General features: G+C 42.5%; 2 protein-coding genes and 1 pseudogene across 3 annotated transcripts in view; all 3 read right to left on the reverse strand.

The window, feature by feature from the left end:
• The window catches only part of LOC311065083 (NACHT, LRR and PYD domains-containing protein 12-like), a 64,601-nt pseudogene that overhangs the window by 18,312 nt on the left and 24,035 nt on the right, over positions 1 to 22,254 (reverse strand). The gene's annotated exons all lie outside the window — the stretch shown is intronic.
• LOC311065090 (uncharacterized protein) lies at positions 956 to 4,868 on the reverse strand. The gene is made up of 7 exons (XM_084085303.1): positions 4,778 to 4,868; positions 4,585 to 4,661; positions 4,295 to 4,475; positions 3,476 to 3,727; positions 2,757 to 2,928; positions 2,509 to 2,657; positions 956 to 1,324 (listed from the first exon to the last, which is right to left on the reverse strand). The coding sequence occupies exons 1-7, from the start codon at positions 4,794 to 4,796 to the stop codon at positions 1,143 to 1,145; spliced, it is 1,032 nt and encodes a 343-aa protein (XP_083941429.1). The 5' UTR covers positions 4,797 to 4,868; the 3' UTR covers positions 956 to 1,142.
• Positions 4,828 to 6,645, reverse strand: LOC311065119 (uncharacterized protein; the record flags this gene model as incomplete). Its single annotated transcript, XM_084085336.1, has 5 exons — positions 6,515 to 6,645; positions 5,551 to 5,797; positions 5,165 to 5,444; positions 4,872 to 4,958; positions 4,828 to 4,839 (listed from the first exon to the last, which is right to left on the reverse strand). The coding sequence occupies exons 2-5, from the start codon at positions 5,724 to 5,726 to the stop codon at positions 4,828 to 4,830; spliced, it is 555 nt and encodes a 184-aa protein (XP_083941462.1). The 5' UTR covers positions 5,727 to 5,797; positions 6,515 to 6,645.

Genomic DNA, 22,254 nt, shown 5'->3' on the forward strand with positions numbered 1-22,254 from the left:
CCTACAGATAAGATACTAGTAACTGTATTCTTGCTCTGTAAAGCACTTAGTGCTGCATTTCATGTCATGAGAGGTGCTATACAAATAAAGTTCATTTTATTATTCATCATACTGTATACTGTATGTCATTTACTCAAGGTTCGGAGACGAATGCGGCAGCTCAACGCAGGCGACAGACGCAGAGGCAGCTGTATGACAGAACATCCTGGACTACCAGATGTGTGTTTCTACAGGCTGCACTGGCGATGTACAATGCTGAGCATGGCCGCCTAAGAAACAGATCAGCTTTGCATAGGTAGGTTGTCTATCAACTAACTTTAGCAAGATTCGGCAAACATCTATTCTAGGCCAAAGGGTAAGTTGCAGTCATGCTTGGTAGTAATGTAGTGCAGTGGTTCTGGACCCCGAGGGGGATGACATTGAAGTGACAGTCAAAGGACTTTTAATACCTTTTCAATACCAACAGCATAAAAACTAATCAAACTGCTATACTATATGAACTGGTCAAACATTGGCGAAATTGACCAAAAATATAAGAAAGAGCCTAAACATTTGTAAATAGCCGATCTACAAGCTCACAATGACTAGCAATGTGAGGCCGTGTGAACTTATAGATCTGCTATATCCACAATATTTATCTTGGTGGTTCCCAGTTCAGATATGACTATTTTGGGGCTGGCCTGAAAAGGTAGAGAAGCAATGATTTAGTGTATGAAATGACAACCACTGTGATAGTTAATTTCAGTATGCATTACAATTTTGCTCCAGTCAACTCATGGATTAAAACCATTTGACATTGAAGCATTGCAGTCAGGCAATAACAGTTCCTATAATGACTTTTTTAAAATGATTGTAAATGCATGTATTCCAATTAGGCATTTGACTAGATTCTTGAGACACATCCTGTACAGTATATTCATTGAAATCATCTAATAAAAAAGGAGTAAAATTGTATCAGCAATCAACTTTTATTTTCAAATAACGAAAAACATTTCACAGGCGTTACAGGTACCTAGCCTACAGGATGTTTGTCAGCTGGTGCTGGGGTTTATTGGGAAAAAGAATCCGTGTCCCCATCCCGGCATGTGTGGTGCAACATATCCGTCAGCATTATCCGGATGCAGACGGTTTGTATGTTGGATTCAAACGTCACGCTCTAGATTGAATCGTGAAACATAGCTGGCGATGACCGTCTCTCTGTCTGGCCGTTCGTACCCTGCACACATGTCCTCAGGTACCGGGATCTGTCCCAACTCAGCCATGTACGGAGCAGGGTCGTCCACCACTTTCTCACAAACAAGGTCCATCAAGTCACCAGCATACCCTGTGCAATATGAAGACATTCAGTAAATACATCCACGGCCATATATTTGCCGGTGTGTTACCCCATTCTCCCTAAACTTATTTGCATTTTTTTTAAATTTTAAATACATTTACAAAAAATTCAAATAGCAGATCTACAAGCTCACAATGTAGCGTTGTAGATCGTCTAATCATACTATTTGAAACAATTTGGAACAAGTAAAATATGGCATAGAAGTTTGGTGATAATAGATAAGGCAACGGTGAAAGTAGGGTCCCCACTCCCCAGTGTATTGTTAGCAAAGGCCATTTGCCTATAGCATTTCCATATTTTTTACTCTTGGTTTTCATTTGCTATTTTTAGGTTAGATTTCTTTTTTTTTCAGGGAATGTAAACTTTGTTTAGCTATGTTTCCACAGATTGTAACGTTGGAATGGCAAATTTCATTTCATTTTTCTTATTTTTCTTATTTTCATTTCTATTTGCACTGATTGTTTTCCGGTTATAATTATATTTTATTCAGGGAATGTGAAGTTTGTTTTGCTATGTTTCCACAGATAGTATTTAGAATGGCACATTTCAGTTTATTCTGATATTTTATTTTATTTTCATTAATATTTGCACTGATTGTTGTCCGGTTATAATTATATTTTATTCAGGGAATGTAAAGTTTGTTTTGCTATGTTTCCACAGACAGTATTTAGAATGGCACATTTCAGTTTAATCTGATAATTTTATTATTTTCATTTCTATTTGCACTGATTGTTGTCCGGTTAAAATTATATTTTATTCAGGGAATGTAAAGGATTTTTTTGCTATGTTTCCACAGATAGTATTTAGAATGGCACATTACAGTTTAATCTGAATTTTTTTTTTTTTTTCATTGATATTTGCACTGATTCTTGTCCGGTTAAATTTATATTTTATTCAGGCAATGTAAAGTTTGTTTTGCTATGTTTTCACGGATTGTATTGAGAATGGCACATTTCAATTTATTCTGATAATTTTCTTATATTCCTGAATATTTGCACTGATCGTTGTCAGATTGTTTTTAGATTTCTATTCAGGGAATGTACAGTTTCTTTTTTCGATTTCTACTTGTGTTTGAAATACTGGAATTTTTTGAGTGTAGAAGTGCAATAAAAATTATTGAAATATTCAACGTTATTTTGATTGATGGGGGAACATACACAGTGAACACTTACGGTATGTGGGATCGACCAGCACTGGTACAGCTCTGCATTCACCCTTTCGGGCCTTTGGGAAACGGACAGCATAAAGAGGTTCTCCTTTCTTGCTTCTTGCATGTGGGCGGCGAGTATTCTCATTGAAATGCAGCACAGCTAGGAGGGTCCTGAAAAATATAAATTATACAATGTTGAGGAAAATAAAAACAAAATGATTACAGAAATAATATCATTTACCAGAATTTTAGATATATGTATTGCATTACCTGCACAGCATTCCAATGTATGTGTACACAACGCTTTTGGGAGCAAAGCGAATGATTACACTGTGAAATGCCTCCAGAGAAGACGTTTGGTGATGAGGACTGAGCTTCTCGATGTCTTTCAGGGTAGTCTTTTTCTCAATCACCTTCTCCAGCTTGGAGAAGGGAGTAGTTCCTAGAAAAATGCATTGTAATTACTGTAGGTCCTCAAAATTAAAAAAAGAAGATTGTAAGACAATCAATGACAAATCCATTTATTTTCATGTTGCTACACCGGTGTTTCTCAAAGTGGGTGCTATGACACAAGTCCACAGGTGCAGCAGAGTACTGTGACATCTAGAATTTTATCACTCAATTTGCACTGTGGTTGGCACATTATTTTTCAATATCCACCACATCTCATAGCCAACAAAAGCAGATGTACAAGCTCACAGCTTGTTGTTTTGTGAAGTTGTACATGTCCTTTTTTTGTAGAGTGACTCACTCAGAATAAGGATGCAGGGGTTCAAGGGGTTACACGCCAGTACATCAATTTGATCTAATTGAAACAAATTCCTCCACTGTCCTCGTGTCATATTCTTTTTGGTGCAGATTGACATAGTGTAATAGGAATAATGTAAAGTTCTCTAAAGTTACAATGTCATTCAGTGTGGCGTGGATTACAAAATTATTCTGAGTAAGAAAAAGTATCAGAACCACTGCGGTAGCATAGAAATACACACCTGCTTTCAGCCATTTGGAGATTTGAGTGGTGGCACGTCTTGGATGGAGACATTTTTTGAACAGCGGTGATTTCTTGTGAACGTGGATGTCACGCACATGATTGAGTATGGCTCTCCATTTTGCCACTCTCTCTGGACCAGTCCTGGATGAAGACGCTGTCCAGTAGATATGGTTCCTGATGGAACGTATCCACTGCCTGACTTTTTCACAGTCTTTCAGCTTGGCGATCTTCTCCAGTTGTTTTGAAATGCCTACAGTTGTGCAAATAACATTTTCACTGTTTATACATTTCAACATAACATAACCCTAGTTCAGGGGTCTTCAACATTTTCTGGCCAAGGACCCCCTAGCTGAGAGCGTGATGAATCAGGGACCCCCTCTATATCATCTGAAATAGTGTTTCAGATTCAACATTTTTATGTTTATGTGGTGTGCTCTTTTTTTCCCCACATCAACTACACCTCTTTGCCCAAAATGTCAGATCTACAAGTTCACAATGCCTCGCAGCGCAAGACGTTCTGAGCTTGTAAATCGTCTATTTTTGGCAAAGTTCTCCTCAGAAAAGGGATGCTAGGGTTCAAGTGGCTAAGGAAAAATAAAAAATCATATCACACAACAATTTGAAGGACCCCCCGTAGTAACTCGGAATAACCCCTAGGGGCCACAGCCCCCCTGTTGAAGACCCCTGCCCTAGATTAATTGATTACTCAAGCTGTTCACAATAGTAAAGTGATACAACATTAATTCTAATAGAATGTCATATTTTACCCCAAAACTTTTATTTAAAAATTTAAAAAATATATAAAAAGTAAATGTACTTTTCTCCAAATGCCAGACGTCATAGAATTGAACGATCTCTTTCTCCCTCAGGAATTTCTGGATCATTGGATGGCGATCGGTCACAATGCATTGCAGAGTCACATTCTTTTCTGCCAAAAATGCAAGGCTGTCGTCTAGGCCATATTTCTCCATTGCCCAACTCCCACCGGCTTGATTACACTGTCAAAACAGAACACACGTGTGTTTGTGTGTGTGTGTGTATAAATAGATGGCAAGTGTATACTGTTTGTATATGTAGCTATACACACACACATGCATTTGTATTTACCTGGACCAACTGGATATCGATGACCTTGTCTACCTCCAGGTTCATCATCGTATAGCTCCCATATTTGGCAGAGTGGCCTTTATACAGATAAATACAGAAATTAATATATTGCTTTTTAAAATGTGTAAATATTATGCCATCTACCCAATCTAAATGAGACCATATAACATTAGCTAGATTTTAACAGACTGACCTGGGGAGTCTGCACGCATGTCACCACCAGCTATGATGCCATTAGGTGACTCACGGCACTGCCTAAGTAAGTCATTTTGTGACTGTTTCCAGGCATGAAGTATGGCTGGCTCAATGAACGTTTTTGAATGCCGGCGGAAAGTGCGATATGTATGCATCGGCACGTTCATAGAGTTGAAGACCTGTTAGAAAATATAAAAAGGCACAGACAAAGACATGTACAGACCAAATAACATTAGTTTGACCTAAATCTATAAATACATAAACTTGTAGTATGTGTATGATATAAAAACATTTTTACACACACACACACACACACACACACACACACACACACACACACACACACACACACACACACACACACACACAGTGTGCATAATCTTACCCTTTCTAATTTGACAAAGGACTCTCCACCGATGTATATGGCTGCGGAGAGATGGATGTTACCGGCTGGATTGGATCGGATCAAAGGCTGGCTTCTCCAGCTTCTGACCGCCTGTTCACAATAGTTGCAAGTCTGCTCCACGGTTACCATGGTCCCTCTAGTCCTGCAGGACACCTCACTTGGACGCTGGCACACGGCACACTTCTTGAACAGCTCCATGAGGCAGCTTTCATACACTATATATTTCTTTTCCTTGTGGTGTGGAAGGCCTTCGACAATCCTGTACACAATAGAAAATAGTGAAGTCTATATATATATACAGGAATTGGAACGAGTATAAGCTTTTTGGGTTAACTGATTTGTTGAATTAGCTTTGTATTACTCACGACTTGTCCGCTGCCTCAGACGTCTCAGCCTCCGCCAATTCCGCCAGCGATTTTTCTGGGTTGTAGCTTGGGTCTTCATTATCAACTTCCATTGCAGAAGTACCGGCAATTGATACCTCCTCTTCCTCCTCGTCTTCATCCTCTTCCCAACGAGCTCTTTTAGCAGGTGGCTTCATCGGGGTTGATTGGATAGGTGTTCCAAATTGTGGTGGATGAGAAGGTTCCAGTGGAAGATCTGTCTGTATACCTAAAAGAAATATCAATTTTAGCTGAAAGCTGTTGAAGCAATATCATATCATTACATTGTTTAGCATTGAGTAGATGTGATAGGAGAAGGATATCAAACGGAACACAACCACCCTAAAGACTAATCACTGTGTATATTCCTGCACTTTACCTGCACCCAGTGATCTTGATTCATAGAAATTGATCTATGGAAGATTCTGACTTTCAAATGTACATATATATATATATTAATTTAGTGCTTTATAGTTGTGTTGTGCTTTCTGCTTTGGCAATGTAAACGTATGTTTTCTCATGCCAATAAAGCCCTTTGAATAGAACAGTGCCTAAAACACCAGCTGCTAATAAGGAATGTAAGGGTTTTGGGTACAGGTCACAGCTCCAAGGGGGGTGAGGTCACAGCTACCAGGGGGTGAATGGCTCTTTTTGTTTTATGGCTGTGCATGTGAGATACTGTATGTTTTAGCACTAACATGTTCAGAAGAAACATTTTCTTTCTTCCTTTAGCCAATTATGCACTTCAATCGTGAAACTTTCAATTCCACTAGACTGATTAATTGTATTGCAAACATTTAAAATAAAGAATTTTCATGTCAAAGCCCAAGGTAAATCAAACAATAAACATACACAGCTACATTACAGTACCAAAATTTTTAGAATATGCAATACAATATCACAATTAGATCAAATAAATGTCTTGTTGTAATACAAATGAACCTACATTTACTTCTGTATTCAATTAGTCTCCGTCGTCCCAACTGAGTGCCCACTGTTACTTTTTCTGGTTGCACCGGGTTCAAGATGGGGTCAGTCTGGCAACCAAAGTCTCTGGTCACACTCTGCACAGATGTAGTTGCTGCTAAACCATGCTCTGGAGTGATGGACTGCAATAGAAAGAGAAACATCAAAATATGTTATTTATAATAACGCAATCATTGAATGAATTGAAGGGGTGGAGCACAAACAGCAACTAGATCCAATGTATTGGGGGAATAATTTGCAAACAACATAGTAGAGACAATTTTATGATCCTTCACATGACAATGTCCCACCTCCAAAATCCCAAACCTACAAGCTGACTACGCGTGGAGGACGCAATGAGTCGTGAGCTTGTAGATCTGCATTGATATTACACATGTGAAATTTTTGGATTTATAATCTAGATCTACATGAACACAACTACAGAGATCTAAAAAGTAATAATAAATAACAGCAATGTTGAGATGCCTGCAGGAAATTAAACATCTAAAACATAGTCTAAACCAGGGGTCTTCAACGTTTTGAGCCCATGGACCCCCTAGCTAAGAGAAAGATGAAGCAGGGACCCCCTAGCTGAGAGAGAGATGAAGCAGGGACCCCCTAGCTAAGAGAGAGATGAAGCAGGGACCCCCAAGCTGAGACACAGATGAAGCAGGGACCCCCTAGCTGAGAGAGAGATGAAGCAGGGACCCCTAAGCTGATACACAGATGAAGCAGGGACCCCCTAGATGAGAGAGATGAAGCAGGGACCCCCTAGCTTTCAGCTGAAAGCTTTTGAAGCAATATTATATCATTACATTGCTTAGCATTGAGTAGTCTGTTTAGCTAAAGAACTGATAACAGTGCCTAAAACTCCAGCTTCTGATAAGACTGGAATGTTAGCATTTTGGGTAGACAGTTCACAGCTACCAGGGGGTCAGCTCACAGCTTAACAGGGGGTCAATAGACAATGGCCCTTTTGGTTTTATGGCTGTGCATGTGAGATACTGTATGTGACCCCCGAGCTGAGACACAGATGAAGCAGGGACCCCCTAGCTGAGAGAGATGAAGCAGGGACCCCTAGCTGAGACACAGATGAAGCAGGGACCCCCGAGCTGAGAAAGATGAAGCATGACCTCTTAGCTGATAGAGAGAGATGAAGCAGGGACCCCTTAGCTGATAGAGAGAGATGAAGCAGGGACCCCTCTATATTGTATAAAATTGTGTTTCTGCTTTACTTGGTCTGATCTTTTTTTCCATCGACACCTTTACTTCTTTCCCAAAAATAGCAGATCTAATGTACAATTGCACAACACCTCGCAGCGCGAGGCGTTGTGAGCTTGTAGATCGGCTATTTTTGACTAAAGTTCTCCCCAGAAAAGGGATGCTAGGGTAAATAAAAATCATAATCACACAAAGATTTGGCGGACGCTTTGTAGTGACTTTGAAGACCCACAAGGGGTCCCGGACCCCCTGTTGAAGACCCCTGGTCTAAATGTTATCTAGAAGGCAGTCGTTGTGACAAGTAATAATAGTTGTAGTTTAGGTTGTAGTGTTTATATGATTCTCTGCAATGCATAGTAGTGTGGATGTTAGTTGTACCCCTGCCCTAGCTAGCGTTATCACTAAAAATGATGATGACATGATATACACGTGTGTTTGTTTGGTTGGGAAGCGATGATGATTATGACAGTTATGTTTCAGGGTTACAAGTTATCACAAAGAGTTGCGATATAAATACTTACAGTTGAGACTCGAACACTTGGTATGGCTTCTTTTTTCAAAGCCAGTCTTTCAGCAAAGCCCATTTGGAATTGAGTAAAGTTGGAGAAATCGTCCGTAGTAAAATGATGCGCACATACGTCGATGCGCCTCTTTGGAATCACAGCGGGGACATTACCGTCATAAATAAAATTAATCCACTTGGATCGTGTTTCTTCGTTGCCTTGGAGTCTATGTAAAGATTTGTGTTGATCAACACAGCCAACAACAGAGCAGTAGTAGTATGAATAACCTTTAGAAGCCATTATTATTTTTTAAACGCACTCGAAACAAACAGGAAAGTTATGAGGAAACTGAGAGAGAGGAGAGGCGGGGAGGAGAGGGGAGGAGAGGGGAGTGTCAGAAAGTGGAGAGGGCGTTACAGAAGGGGGAGGGGGCGGATTCCTTCTGAACAGTGACGAGAGAGCATGAGAGCCAATCAAGGATTACTTTTCCGCCTAATTATTCAGAAACCCCCAAACCACAGAAAATCGACTGAATGTTCAAAGTTCAGGTTTTTTGGGGGTAATTGAGGTGTTAAAACCCCAAATAAACCATTGAAAATAAAAAAAGTGAAAATGAATGTCATAGAACCTTTAACAAGATAATCGAAACGAAGCGGATAAAAGCGCCAATTTTTTTATGAGGCTTCTTTAGGACCTACTGATGGATTCTAGCCTTGGGTACCAAACTTTATTTTGAAAAGTATCCATACAATTAACCATATCAATATTCATTAAAAAAAACAGGCCGATTCACTTTTTGGCCTATAACTCTTGAACCGTAGGTCATAGCATCAAAAATATATTTTTCCTAGACTCCTTGGATCACGACGCAACTTCCCATATAGGTCCCGCGCCTTTTCTGATTTCAAAATGTTACGCCATTTTGCGTTATCTTCAAAACACATATTTTATAATTACTCTTACAAATTAAATCCAAAATGCACACAAATCGGCACACACTGTGTCTTTGGTCATGTGATGTAGATGTATCAGTCCGATTTCTCATATTCCCCTCAGATTGGCTACGATTGGCTTCTAAAATTTGTGGGAGGGTCCGTTTGGAAAAAAATGGCACAAATCATGAACACGGCCTCCTATCTGCCCAAATTCGTATCATTGATGGGCCACAAATAAACACAGAGCCAATGCTATTTCATTTCCACCCATAGGGGGGGCAACACAATCTACAGATATCACTGTTTTTGCACCAAATTAAGTACAAATTGTCTTGTGAGTCAAACATTTGCAATTGCAAAGTGGTGAACAGTCCAAATTTGATTTGCCACATTTGCAGGTGGAACAGTCCCCTTTACAATAGCATTTGATCAGCTCTCTGCATGCTCTGGAGACTTCTGGAATTGTCATCCAAACTGGCACCCATGCCTCCGATTCCTTGGTCCATCCATATTCATGTGGGGAAGGAATAACTTGTTCTGTTTGTAGGCTGGTCACCCAGATACCTGCTTGATAAACTGCCCGCTTAACATGCTGAAGTAGTGCATCTTGGGTGGGTGGCAGTTTCTCCATCGACCTATTCCCATGACAGAAGAGATCTTTTCTAGTCTGGTTGATGGAGATCAAAGGACTGGATTTGTCATACAGGATAACTGTCAGTCTCTCAAGCTTCTGGAACTGCTGACTGTCAACATTCAGCAGCTGGAAGGGATGTTTGGCCAGACTGACTTTTTGCCCTTACTGTGGAAAGCAGATGTTGTGCCACAACCTGACAATGCATGCATAGGCAGAGCACGAGATTTTGGCTCCCCCAGAGATTTACACATGATGTTGATGTGGTAAAATCTGTATTTTTTTGCCCATACCAAAAGCTACCCAGATGTCAGCCAAAGATTGAATCGAAACTAAATCATGGAACAAGCCTGCAAGGATCACTATGACATCAGTGTCCTCAGTACGCAGTAGGATCGTTTTTGCTCCTTGCTCCAGTGCATGCCGTACATGAACTAGAATCCTGGTGTCTGCCTCTTCATGATTGCAACAGGTCATGGTACTACTGGAACCAAAAGACGACACAGCTTGCCCTGATGTGCCATACACAGCTTTGGATGGTGGCCAGTTGAACTTTTCAGTTCTGGAAGTCAAAAAGGCAAACAGCTCCCTCTTATTTGCTGGGTCACGAAGAAAATCCATCCAATTGCCTAATGCCTGGTAGCTTTGTCTGACTGAAACTTTCCTGCGAACACCTTGTCCTCTCTTTTCGTGGGTGGACTCCTTCAAACTATCTGGGATGTATGTCCCATGCAACATCCAACCGCTAGGTTTCCTACAGCTGCTTCAGCAGATAAAAGGGATGAAAACGTCATCTGCATACTCATCAAATGCTTTTTCTTTGAAGCCAATTACAAGAAAACAGTATGGAATATCAAAAGCCTGTTGCACGGTCATTGTCACATGACTCACAAGACCATTTGTACTTAAGTTGGTGCAAAAACAGTGACATTTGTAGAATTTGTTGCGCCCCCTATGGGTGGAAGTGAAATCGCATTGGCTCTGCGTTTTTTAGTGGCCCCTCAATGATCAACATTTGGGACAGATAAGATGCTGTGTTCATGATTTTTGCCATTTTTGCAAAACGGACCCTCCCACAAATTGCAGAAGCCAATCGTAGCCAATCCGAAGGGAATATGAAAAATCTGACTGATAAATCTTGATCACATGACCAAAGACAAAGAGTGTGTGCCGATTTGTGTGAGTTTTGGACCAAATTTGTAGGAGTAATAGCAAAATATGTGTTTTGAAGATAACGCAAAATGGTGGAAAATCTTGAAATCGGAAATGGGCGGGACCTATATGGGAAGTTGCATCATGATCCAAGGAGTCCAGGGAAAAAAATACTTTTTATCCTATGACCTACGGTTCAAGAGTTATAGGTCAAAAAGTGAATTGGCCTGTTTTTTTTAATGGATATTGATATGGATAATTGTATGGATACTTTTCAAAATAAAGTTTGGTAACCAAGGCTAGAATCCATCAGTAGGTCCTAAAGAAGCCTCATAAAAAATTTGGCGCTTTTATCCGCTTCGTTTCAATAATGTAAAAAAATGGGGTTAAGCTCCTCCACTAAAATGGGTTACATGGATACCTACAAGCCTCCCCTGTACAGACATGTCAAAGTTATGCCAATCTCATGCAGTTTTAGGCAAGAACCATGCAGTTTTTTGCATGCAGTACAAATATGTAATTTCCGCCTATTGTAAAAAGGAGACCACTTTACTGTATATAGCTGTATGAGACCACTGTACTGTATCTATAGCTGTATGAGACCACTGTACTGTATCTATAGCTGTATGAGACCACTGTACTGTATCTATAGCTGTATGAGACCACTGTACACTGCATCTAGACCACTGTGATGCATTTATATCCCACTGTACAGAATCTATAAACTACTGTAGCCTACTGCATATATAGACCATTGTACTGCATATGTAGAGGGTTCAGAAAATGCCTCTATTTAAAAGTTTTCCACTAAAACATACACCCCCCATTTTTTAAAGATTATCAGAATTACTCTAACATTATTGTGACACTTTGTATGTGTTTTCACATCTTATTAGACTTCCAAGTCAGTAGATGGCGCCTCTGCGCTCCTGTGAATGACAGAGGAAACACTATAGTCTTGGCCCACGCATGCGCAGCTCAGTAATAAACCGCTGCTGGCTGAGCAAGGCAAGAGAAAGTTAACGTGTCTGTTCCTCGTTTTTCACAGATAATTATTTAACTATCTAAAACATTCCTAAGGATGTTAAAACTAATGTGAACTGTCAGTGACATGTTTGGTAACGTTTTGAGTGTACATGAAGTAAGTTTGGACGAGTAGTTTTATTGTTTTGTGGAGTTGAATAATGGCTGCTGCCAGGTAGTTTGTTTCACTGTGTTACCACACAGAAACCACACAGAAAGCACACGTGGTGCGCGTGCACGTGCGTGCGTGCTTGTGTGACTGAGAACGTGTTATTATCTGTATTTTGAGCTAATGGTATGAATGTAAGAGAATTAGATTTAGTAGGAAATGTATTATTGTTGATTGTTGATAGAATCTGATGATTCTGACCACAGTATTAAGTGTATTTGGAGTAAAAGAACACAGAATGGTTATTGTTTTGCACTTTTATTTTTGTTTGTTGAAGAGTATTTTTGCACTTTATTTTGGTTTTATTGAAGAATACATTGTATTTTTGTATTATTTGATTTATTGTATTTTTGCAAGTATTGTGAACTAAAATGTCTGTTGGACAGTATTTTGATATTGATATTGAAATGATATGATTGTGATATTGAGATGGTAAATGAATATTTTGATATTTGTTCAGTAATAAACCGCTGCTGGCTGAGCAAGGCAAGGCATAAAAGTAACGTGTCTGTTCCTCGTTTTTCACAGATCCACAGTGCACCCTTGCCTGTGTGTCACTTGTACCGACCCAGATTCCCCTAGGTCTGAGGCCGGTAACAATTGGGGGCTCGTCCGGGATACAGCGCCACCTAGCTGGGAAAGTGGGAACTGCCACGGAGAGAACCTGTGCCTAAAGCTTCAGGGAAGGCTGCATTGCTGTGCGTCATCCAGAGAGTAGAGGCCACAGGGGCTAAAGATGGCTACCACCCCACGACGGATGCTGATCTTCAAGATCCAAAAGAGACTCTTAGCTTTAAGTACCAGTCAGTTACTGATTGTTGCCAGTGCGGTTGATGAAGGCAGAGACACTGAGGACCTTGCGGCCCTGAGTGAACCAGAACTATTTGATATAATTGTCGATTACCTAAGAAGTGAGAAGTTGAAAGGCATGGATGATGAAGGCATGGCTCAAATCCTTCACCTCGACGACATGCTCGATGGCATGTTAAGACCCCCGGATAGAGGAGATGCTGTGGGAGGAGCTGGTGTTGAAGGAGCTGGTGTTGAAGGAGCTGTGGACGGAGGAGTGGTCGAGGCTGCACCCCTCCAGATGGAAGATACAGCGACTCGCCAACAGACCAGTTCAACTGCAGCGACCATGGACAGTCACCTGCTGTCCTCACCCAGGGAAAGAGACATTCACACACCACAACCGACCATGGACAATAACGCACCAGCCAGGAACCACGCCACTACATCGCCAGCCAGATCTATCAACAGTGCCGGTGGTGCCCCTCCTGGCCGGGCCAGTCCGTCCTCCAGTATGGGTGAGCAGGTGGTGAGGTTTACTGATGTAGCCGCTCTGTTTCCACGCAGAGAGTTTAAACTTTATGGTGGTCAGATTTCTGACACAGGGTCTGAGATGTCATACAGTAGCCTTTGTAAACAAATGGATGAAGGGTTAAATGAAGGGTTTAGTGAGTCAGAGGTTATCCGCACTGTGCTTAAGATAACTAAACCTGGTATATTCAGGGAGATGTTAACTAACAAAGATGACCTTACTATGAGTGAGTTAAAACGTTTTCTCCGCTCCCACATTAGAGACAAAAACAGCACTGAGCTCTTTCAGGAGCTTAGTACTGCCAAACAGCAAGACAAAGAGGGCCCACAGCAATTTTTGTACAGAATCATGGGTCTAAAACAGAGAGTTGTAGTCACAACAGCCAGGTGCAGATTTTTGTTATGACAGAAAGCTTGTTCAAGGTACATTCCTTCACACACTCTACCAAGGGTTAAATGAGAAAAATAACCATGTCAGATGTGATCTCAAACCTTTCCTCACAGACTTGGAGGTTAATGATGACCTTCTCTTAGAACAGATCACAAATTCCACAAGTGAGGAGGCAGATAGGTTGAAACGCCTTGGTACAGTTACTAAAACCCGACCAGTGACTGTAAGTGCAGCTCAGACTGAGCAGACTGACCCGACAAAACAGACCAAAGTTGACTCTGAATTACAGGCTAACCCTGCTGCTATTCTAGAGCTGACTGCACAAGTGGCCTCACTGACTAAACACTTTACCCAGGGGGTCAAGCCCACAGAACCTGTGACTCCTGAAAGCCCTGGTCCACCCCCCACCCGACCCTCAATTCGACCCCAGACATCAACGAATGAGACCAGGGGCAGATGTCATGATTGTGTGCAAAAGAACATTAAGAGCTGCCCTCACTGTTTCATTTGTGGTCAGGAAGGACATAGAGCAGTTGGCTGTCTGAAAAGAAAGGCTTCGGGAAACGAGAGGAGGTCACTGGAGTGAGGCTGCCAGTGACTGTTGCCAGTAACAAGCCTCCAGTACAGGTTAACTCCATTGAAACCGCAAACCCCGTAAAACAAACTACACAGTGCCAGTCAACACCCAGAAAACGTGTAGCACAACTAATTGGCAAGCGATGTATGGTCTCATGTGCAATTAATGGGGTCCCGCTCCAAATGCTGCTTGACTCAGGGGCCCAGGTGACCATGGTGGGGAGGGCGTGGGTAGAGAAAGCGTTGCCCAGTGTCAAAATCCAGCCACTCTCATCCCTATTCCCCGAAATAGACCTCGAAATATCTGCAGCAAATGGCACGGCGGTTCCCTTTGATGGATGGGCTTATGTTGACTTACAGATACGTAGTGAGAGACATGGACATGCTGACATACAAGTGCCCATATTAATCAGTCAGAGCTGCCTTGACTGTCCCCTTTTAGGTAGCAATGTCATTGCAGAGATGATCAAAGAGAACATAGAACAGGTGGATATTACAGCCATACTGAAGGAAGCCATGAGTGTCAGCGAAAGCACAGTGGAAACCCTGATTTCTGTTCTCCAGATACTGGCCCCTGATGAAACGCCTCCCCAGTGCACTGTACGGGTCGGAAAGAAAGGACTAACTATCCTCGCTGGCCAAATCTGTGAGGTGAAGTCAGAGCATGGCCCCAGGGCAGAACAATGTTATTTGAGCCCAGCCCAGAGAACAACTGTCCTGAGGGTTTAGACCCCTTTCCCTCTTTAGTAGATGTCCCCAGTGGCTCATCAAAAATGGCCAAAATCCCTATTCAGAATTTCACTAAACATGATATCTATCTGTCACAGAGAACCATTCTGGGCACACTTGAGGAAATTACTGAGGCCAAACCCATTAACCATTCCCCCAACAACCCAAAGCCCATAAACCGTCCCACTGCTCAAACCTGCTCCGCTCTGACTCGAGATAAATGGCACCCACCTGTCGAATTGTCACACCTCGAAGAGGAGGAACAAGAGATAGCCAGAGACATGTTATACGACGAGTCAGATGCATTTGCCAAGGATGATGCTGATATAGGTTGCATCCCAAACCTGCAGCTTAAGATTCAGCTAAATGATGAGACACCAGTCCAAAAGCGCTACAATGCAATTCCAAAACCCCTGTACAGAGAGGTAAAAGAGTATGTCCAGAACCTGCTTGACCATGGCTGGATAAGAAAGTCCACTTCACCGTACTCATCCCCCGTGGTCTGTGTCCGAAAAAAAGATAAGAGCTTGCGTCTATGCGTTGACTACAGGGAGTTAAATCGTAAAACTGTCCCAGACCGTCATCCGCTCCCACGCATTCAAGACCTACTGGATAACCTTGGCGGCTACTCCTGGTTCTCACTACTCGACCAAGGCAGCACTTACCACCAGGGCTTTGTCGATGAGAGTTCCAGGCACCTGACTGCTTTTAGTACCCCTTGGGGACTATACGAGTGGCTTCGCCTCCCCTTTGGCCTTACCAACGCCCCAGCGGCCTTTCAACAATGTATGGAGGGTGTCTTTGATGGCATGAGAGACGAGTGCTGCTCTCCTTATCTGGATGACGTGCTCTGCTTTTCCAAATCCTTCCATGACCACGTGGAGGACCTGAGGCGAGTGCTCCGTCGCCTGCGGGAGCATGGCATCAAGTTACGTGCAAAGAAATGTGAGCTGTTCAGACGACAAGTGAGATACATAGGGCGCCTAGTGACAAGTGAAGGTGTCCAGATAGACCCTAAAGACCTGGAAGCAGTGTTGCAGCTAAAAGAGAGAGAGCCAAAGAATGTGGGGGAAGTCAGAGGTCTATTAGGCTTCTTAGGCTATTATAGATCCTTCATACAGGACTTCTCTAGGATTGCACGGCCACTGTTTAAGCTAGCAGAGGGTCCCAGTCAGCCCAACCAGAGGCCTGTTAAAGATAATAACGCTGCACCCAAAAGAAATGTCACAAAGTCTGGCCAGCTCCCCTCTAAAACACCTGTCCAGTGGACCCCCGATCACAGTGCTGTTGTCTCTCGCCTTGTAGACATGTTGACCAACCCACCCATTTTAGCCTACCCAGATTTTAATTTGCCTTTTGTGTTAAATACTGACGCATCCGACGAAGGTCTGGGGGCTGTGCTCTATCAGCAGCAGGGGGGTAAACTCTGCGTCGTCGCTTATGGATCCAGAACACTCATGCCTGCAGAAAAGAATTACCATCTCCATTCTGGCAAGCTCGAGTTTCTGGCATTGAAGTGGGCCATCTGCGATAAGTTCCGGGATTATCTCTACTATGCACCCACATTCACTGTGTACACAGACAATAACCCCCTTACTTATGTTTTAAGCACAGCCAAACTCAACGCTGTCGGACATCGCTGGGTGGGTGAGTTGGCGGATTTCCACTTCACCATAAAATACCTGCCAGGCAAGGCGAATGCTGATGCAGACACACTGTCACGGTATCCAGTAAAGCTCCAGGGTCACATAGGGGAGTACACTGATGCTCTGCCCCCAGATGTAGTTTCCACCATATGGCAGGGGAACAAAGCGGTGGCCGAGAAGGATGTGCCATGGATGGCTGCACTGCAACTCTCATCTGGTGGTGATGACGACCCCTCTGTGACAATCCCCACCATCAGCCCAGAGGACATTAGAGCTGCCCAGAAAGAGGATTCATCAATCTTTGAGGTGATGACATTAAAGAGGAATGGATGGAACCCCAATGACAAAGACAAAAGACAAATGGGACAAGAGACAAGGAGACTAGTACATGAATGGAACAGACTCAAACTTGACAAAGGAATTCTGTACAGGCAATCAGGAAAATGGAAACAGCTCGTTCTCCCCAGTAAGCTGAAGTCCACCGTGCTCAAACACCTGCATGATGACATGGGTCATGTCGGGGCTGACAAAGTAATCCACCTGGCGAGGCAAAGGTTCTATTGGCCATTCATGCAGCGTGAAATAGAGGACTATGTCATCCGCCAGTGCTCATGTATTAAGCAGAAACGACCCACCATCCCAGAAAAAGCACCCATGGGTTCAATCACAACCAGTGCCCCATTTGAGCTTATTTCTATTGATTACCTCCACGTAGAGCCAAGTAAAGGAGGCTTTGAGTACATTTTAGTCCTGGTAGATCACTTTACCCGCTTCGCACAAGCCTACCCGACTAAGAATAAGTCAGGCAAAACCGCAGCTGAGAAAATCTTCAGTGATTTTATTCCACGTTTTGCGTACCCTGAAAAATTACACCATGACCAGGGACGAGAATTTGAGAATAATCTGTTCCAGCGACTCCAGCAGCTGTCTGGCATTTCCCATTCTCGAACTACCCCATACCACCGGCAGGGGAACCCTGTGGAAAGCCTGAATAGAACACTGTTACAGATGCTCCGCACTCTCTAAGAGGAAAGAAAAGCTGAGTGGAAAGACCATTTGCCCCACATAGTCCATGCGTACAATTGTACGAGACATGAAGCAACCGGCTATTCGCCCTTCTTTCTCCTCTACGGAAGAGCCCCACGCTTGCCCATTGACTTAGTGTTTGATCTGAGAACTGATGAAGAGGTGTCGAATCGACAGGAATTTGCACAGAAATGGGCATCTCGGATGCAAGATGCTTACAGGATCGCCTCAGAGAATAGCCAAAAGTGCTCAGCAAAAGGAAAGAAATACTACGACCGTGGTGTTAAAGGGATTTCACTTCAGCCAGGAGATCGCGTGCTTGTCAGAAACCTGTCTCAGAGAGGTGGACCTGGCAAACTCCGTGCTTACTGGGAGGAGAGAGTTCACAGAGTAATTGAAAGGGTGGGAGATGGACCTGTGTACAAAGTGCAAGCAGAAAAAGGAGACAAAACTATCTGTGTGCTGCACCGTAACCTCTTGCTACCTGTAAATGACTTGCCATTTGAACAAGATGAGCAGCCCAGCCTTCTCCAAAAGAAACAGAAAGAACAGAGAGACAGCAGAGAAGCAGCTGAGCAGGAGTCTGATGATTCTGCTGAAGAGGAAGGATATTACTACAGCCTCCGACCGTTACCTGTGTATACAAGGAGGCCAGTCAGACATCAGGCACCTCAACCTGAACCACACAGTAATCTCAGAGTAGTAGCACCTGCATTCCAAGACAAGCAACAGAACCAGGTGATGTGCAGCAGCGAGAGGAAACTGTTCCAGTTGTAGTGCCAGCATCAGCACAAGCACCAACACCAGCTGACACACTGCCTGCTGAGGATGATCAGGAACAACCTGACAATGAGGGTGATACAGTGCCAGAGGAGATGGTTGAACCTGACACAGAGCCACAAGGTGAAGAGGAACTGCCTGCAAGGAGGTCCACACGGAATGAAAAACCCAGAGAAAGATTCACATATGAACATTTCGGTCAGCCGTCATACCAGCCCTGGAGACCCGGAGCAAACGCCATGTTCACATGTGTGCCTTACCCCATGACCCCTTACCCAGTCCTGCCCGAAACCTACTACTACCCTACCCCAACCGTATGGACTTATTAGACATAGGACAGAGGACTTGCATTAGCATAGGATTTGACAGACACTGTCACACTGACTGACTTGACAGACATTGACTAACCCCAACAAAACGTACCAGACACTACACAGACCAGACAGATGACTTTTCCTAGACTATTACCTGACTACTCATTGTTGGTTTAGTTCTAGATGTCAGGAGACATCTCTTAAAGCAGGGGAGAGTGTAGAGGGTTCAGAAAATGCCTCTATTTAAAAGTTTTCCACTAAAACATACACCCCCCATTGTGTTAAGATTATCAGAATTACTCTAACATTATTGTGACACTTTGTATGTGTTTTCACATATTATTAGACTTCCAAGTCAGTAGATGGCGCCCCTGCGCTCCTGTGAATGACAGAGGAAACACTATAGTCTTGGCCCACGCATGCGCAGCTCAGTAATAAACCGCTGCTGGCTGAGCAAGGCAAGAGAAAGTTAACGTGTCTGTTCCTCGTTTTTCACAGGTAATTATTTAACTATCTAAAACATTCCTAAGGATGTTAAAACTAATGTGAACTGTCAGTGACATGTTTGGTAACGTTTTGAGTGTACATGAAGTAAGTTTGGACGAGTAGTTTTATTGTTTTGTGGAGTTGAATAATGGCTGCTGCCAGGTAGTTTGTTTCACTGTGTTACCACACAGAAACCACACAGAAAGCACACGTGGTGCGCGTGCACGTGCGTGCGTGCTTGTGTGACTGAGAACGTGTTATTATCTGTATTTTGAGCTAATGGTATGAATGTAAGAGAATTAGATTTAGTAGGAAATGTATTATTGTTGATTGTTGATAGAATCTGATGATTCTGACCACAGTATTAAGTGTATTTGGAGTAAAAGAACACAGAATGGTTATTGTTTTGCACTTTTATTTTTGTTTGTTGAAGAGTATTTTTGCACTTTATTTTGGTTTTATTGAAGAATACATTGTATTTTTGTATTATTTGATTTATTGTATTTTTGCAAGTATTGTGAACTAAAATGTCTGTTGGACAGTATTTTGATATTGATATTGAAATGATATGATTGTGATATTGAGATGGTAAATTCATATTTTGATATTTGTTCAGTAATAAACCGCTGCTGGCTGAGCAAGGCAAGAGAAAGTTAACGTGTCTGTTCCTCGTTTTTCACAGATCCACAGTGCACCCTTGCCTGTGTGTCACTTGTACCGACCCAGATTCCCCTAGGTCTGAGGCCGGTAACACATAGACCACATACATTGATCACTGTACTGTATCTATAGACAACTATACTGCATCTCAAGTCAACACAACTTAAAATGTATTTATAAGGCAAACTTAACATGACCAGTGCTGTACAGGTTAAAACAAAACATAACAGTGCAATATAAATAGACATTCGCATAAAATACCAATGAAATAGAAACACAAACAAAACATTAGCACCAGTAAAGGAAAAAACATGGGCTGCCAGGCTCAGCTGTCGCTGAAGACCAGGCAGAAGAAATTAGTCTTTAATAAATATTGAACAATATCAATTGACTGGGCAGCTCCGATGAGTAGGGGCAAGCTATTCACATGTTGCCCCCAGTGGGGTCGCCACGAAGGCTCGGTAGATGCAGCACAGTGGTCTACAGATGTACTAGAGTGGTCTGCAGATGCACTGGAGTGGTCTACAGATGCACTAGAGTGGTCTGCAGATGCACTACAGTGGTCTACAGATGCAGTATAGGGGTCTACAGATGCAGTATAGGGGTCTACAGATGCAGTATAGGGGTCTACAGATGCAGTATAGGGGTCTACGGATGCACTAGAGTGGTCTACAGATGCACTACAATGGTCTACAGATGCAGTATAGGGGTCTACAGATGCAGTATAGGGGTCTACAGATGCAGTATAGGGGTCTACAGATGCAGTATAGGGGTCTACGGATGCACTAGAGTGGTCTACAGATGCACTAGAGTGGTCTAAAGATGCACCACAGTGGTCTACAGATGCAGTATAGGGGTCTACGGATGCACTAGAGTGGTCTACAGATGCACTACAGTGGTCTACACATGCACTACAGTGGTGTACACATGCACTACAGGGGTCTACAGATGCACCACAGTGGTGTACAGATGCACTACATGGTCTTTAGGTGCAGTACAATGGTCTATAGATACAGTACAGTGGTCTCATACAGCTATAGATACAGTACAGTGGTCTCATACAGCTATAGATACAGTAAAGTGGTCTCCTTTTTACAATAGGCGGAAATTACATATTTGTACTGCATGCAAAAAACGGCATGGTTCTTGCCTAAAACTGCATGAGATTGGCATAACTTTGACATGTCTGTACAGGGGAGGCTTGTAGGTATCCATGTAACCCATTTCCATTCACATATATTGAGGTGACAGCTCAAGGGACCATTTGGAAAATGGTGATGGCCGTTTTTTTTCCTTGCCAAAATGTTGTTGGTATTTAGCCCCCTTCCCGACAAGGTAGCATGACAAGGTTGGTCTCATTGGAAACCTGAGGTTGTCTGGAATCAAATGGTATCTCTATCTTTAGGCTGCGTCTAAATCTGAGCGTTCCACAGTGTCCGAAATACAGTCTCGCCGGCGTTCCAGCCAGCCATCCCGCAGGTCTCATAGGGGTAATAAAACATTGAAAAAAACACACTGTGGACCACTTTTTCTTCTTGGGATCATCAAAATCCCTATATTAGAGGTCCTATGGATGCCAAAAATCAAAACTAGAAAAAAGAAACAGTCACGTGTGGACCCCTCCTAGGGCCTCTACTACTGGCATAATCTTAAAATACACCCTTCAAGGATTAAGAAAAAAGCCCCGAAACAGAGTCAAGATGTGCTTGAATCTTAATAATAAATGTTTTATGAATTCCTTGGGTCCTAATTGTATGGAAACATGTGTTCATTTGTCCCTGTAGGTTGTTTATTTGAATAGCTATGCTGTGTTGTCTTTTTTTTACATTTTCGAACTTGGGTGGGAGTTGTGTAAAAAGAAAGGGTTAAAAAAAGGGTTAAAAATGAACCCCATGGGACATTTTTTCAGCCTGTTACCTGGCAGAATCTTGAAATACACCCTTCAAGGATTACGAAAAAACAGGTGGCGTAAAAAAATCCACCCTATGCGCGTGGACCCCCCTTTCCATCTAGACTATATCAATGAATGCATCTGCAATTGTTAAAGATAACATGAAATACTTAATTGAATGTTTTTTTACATACTTCATTGTGAAAATAGCTGATCTACAATCTCACAACTTTTCAGATAGCAATGAGAGTATGTTTTTTCAATGTA

The sequence above is a fragment of the Gymnoscopelus microlampas genome, assembly GCF_963454915.1.
Source record: "Gymnoscopelus microlampas genome assembly, chromosome: 17".
Taxonomy (NCBI): Eukaryota; Metazoa; Chordata; class Actinopteri; order Myctophiformes; family Myctophidae; genus Gymnoscopelus; species Gymnoscopelus microlampas.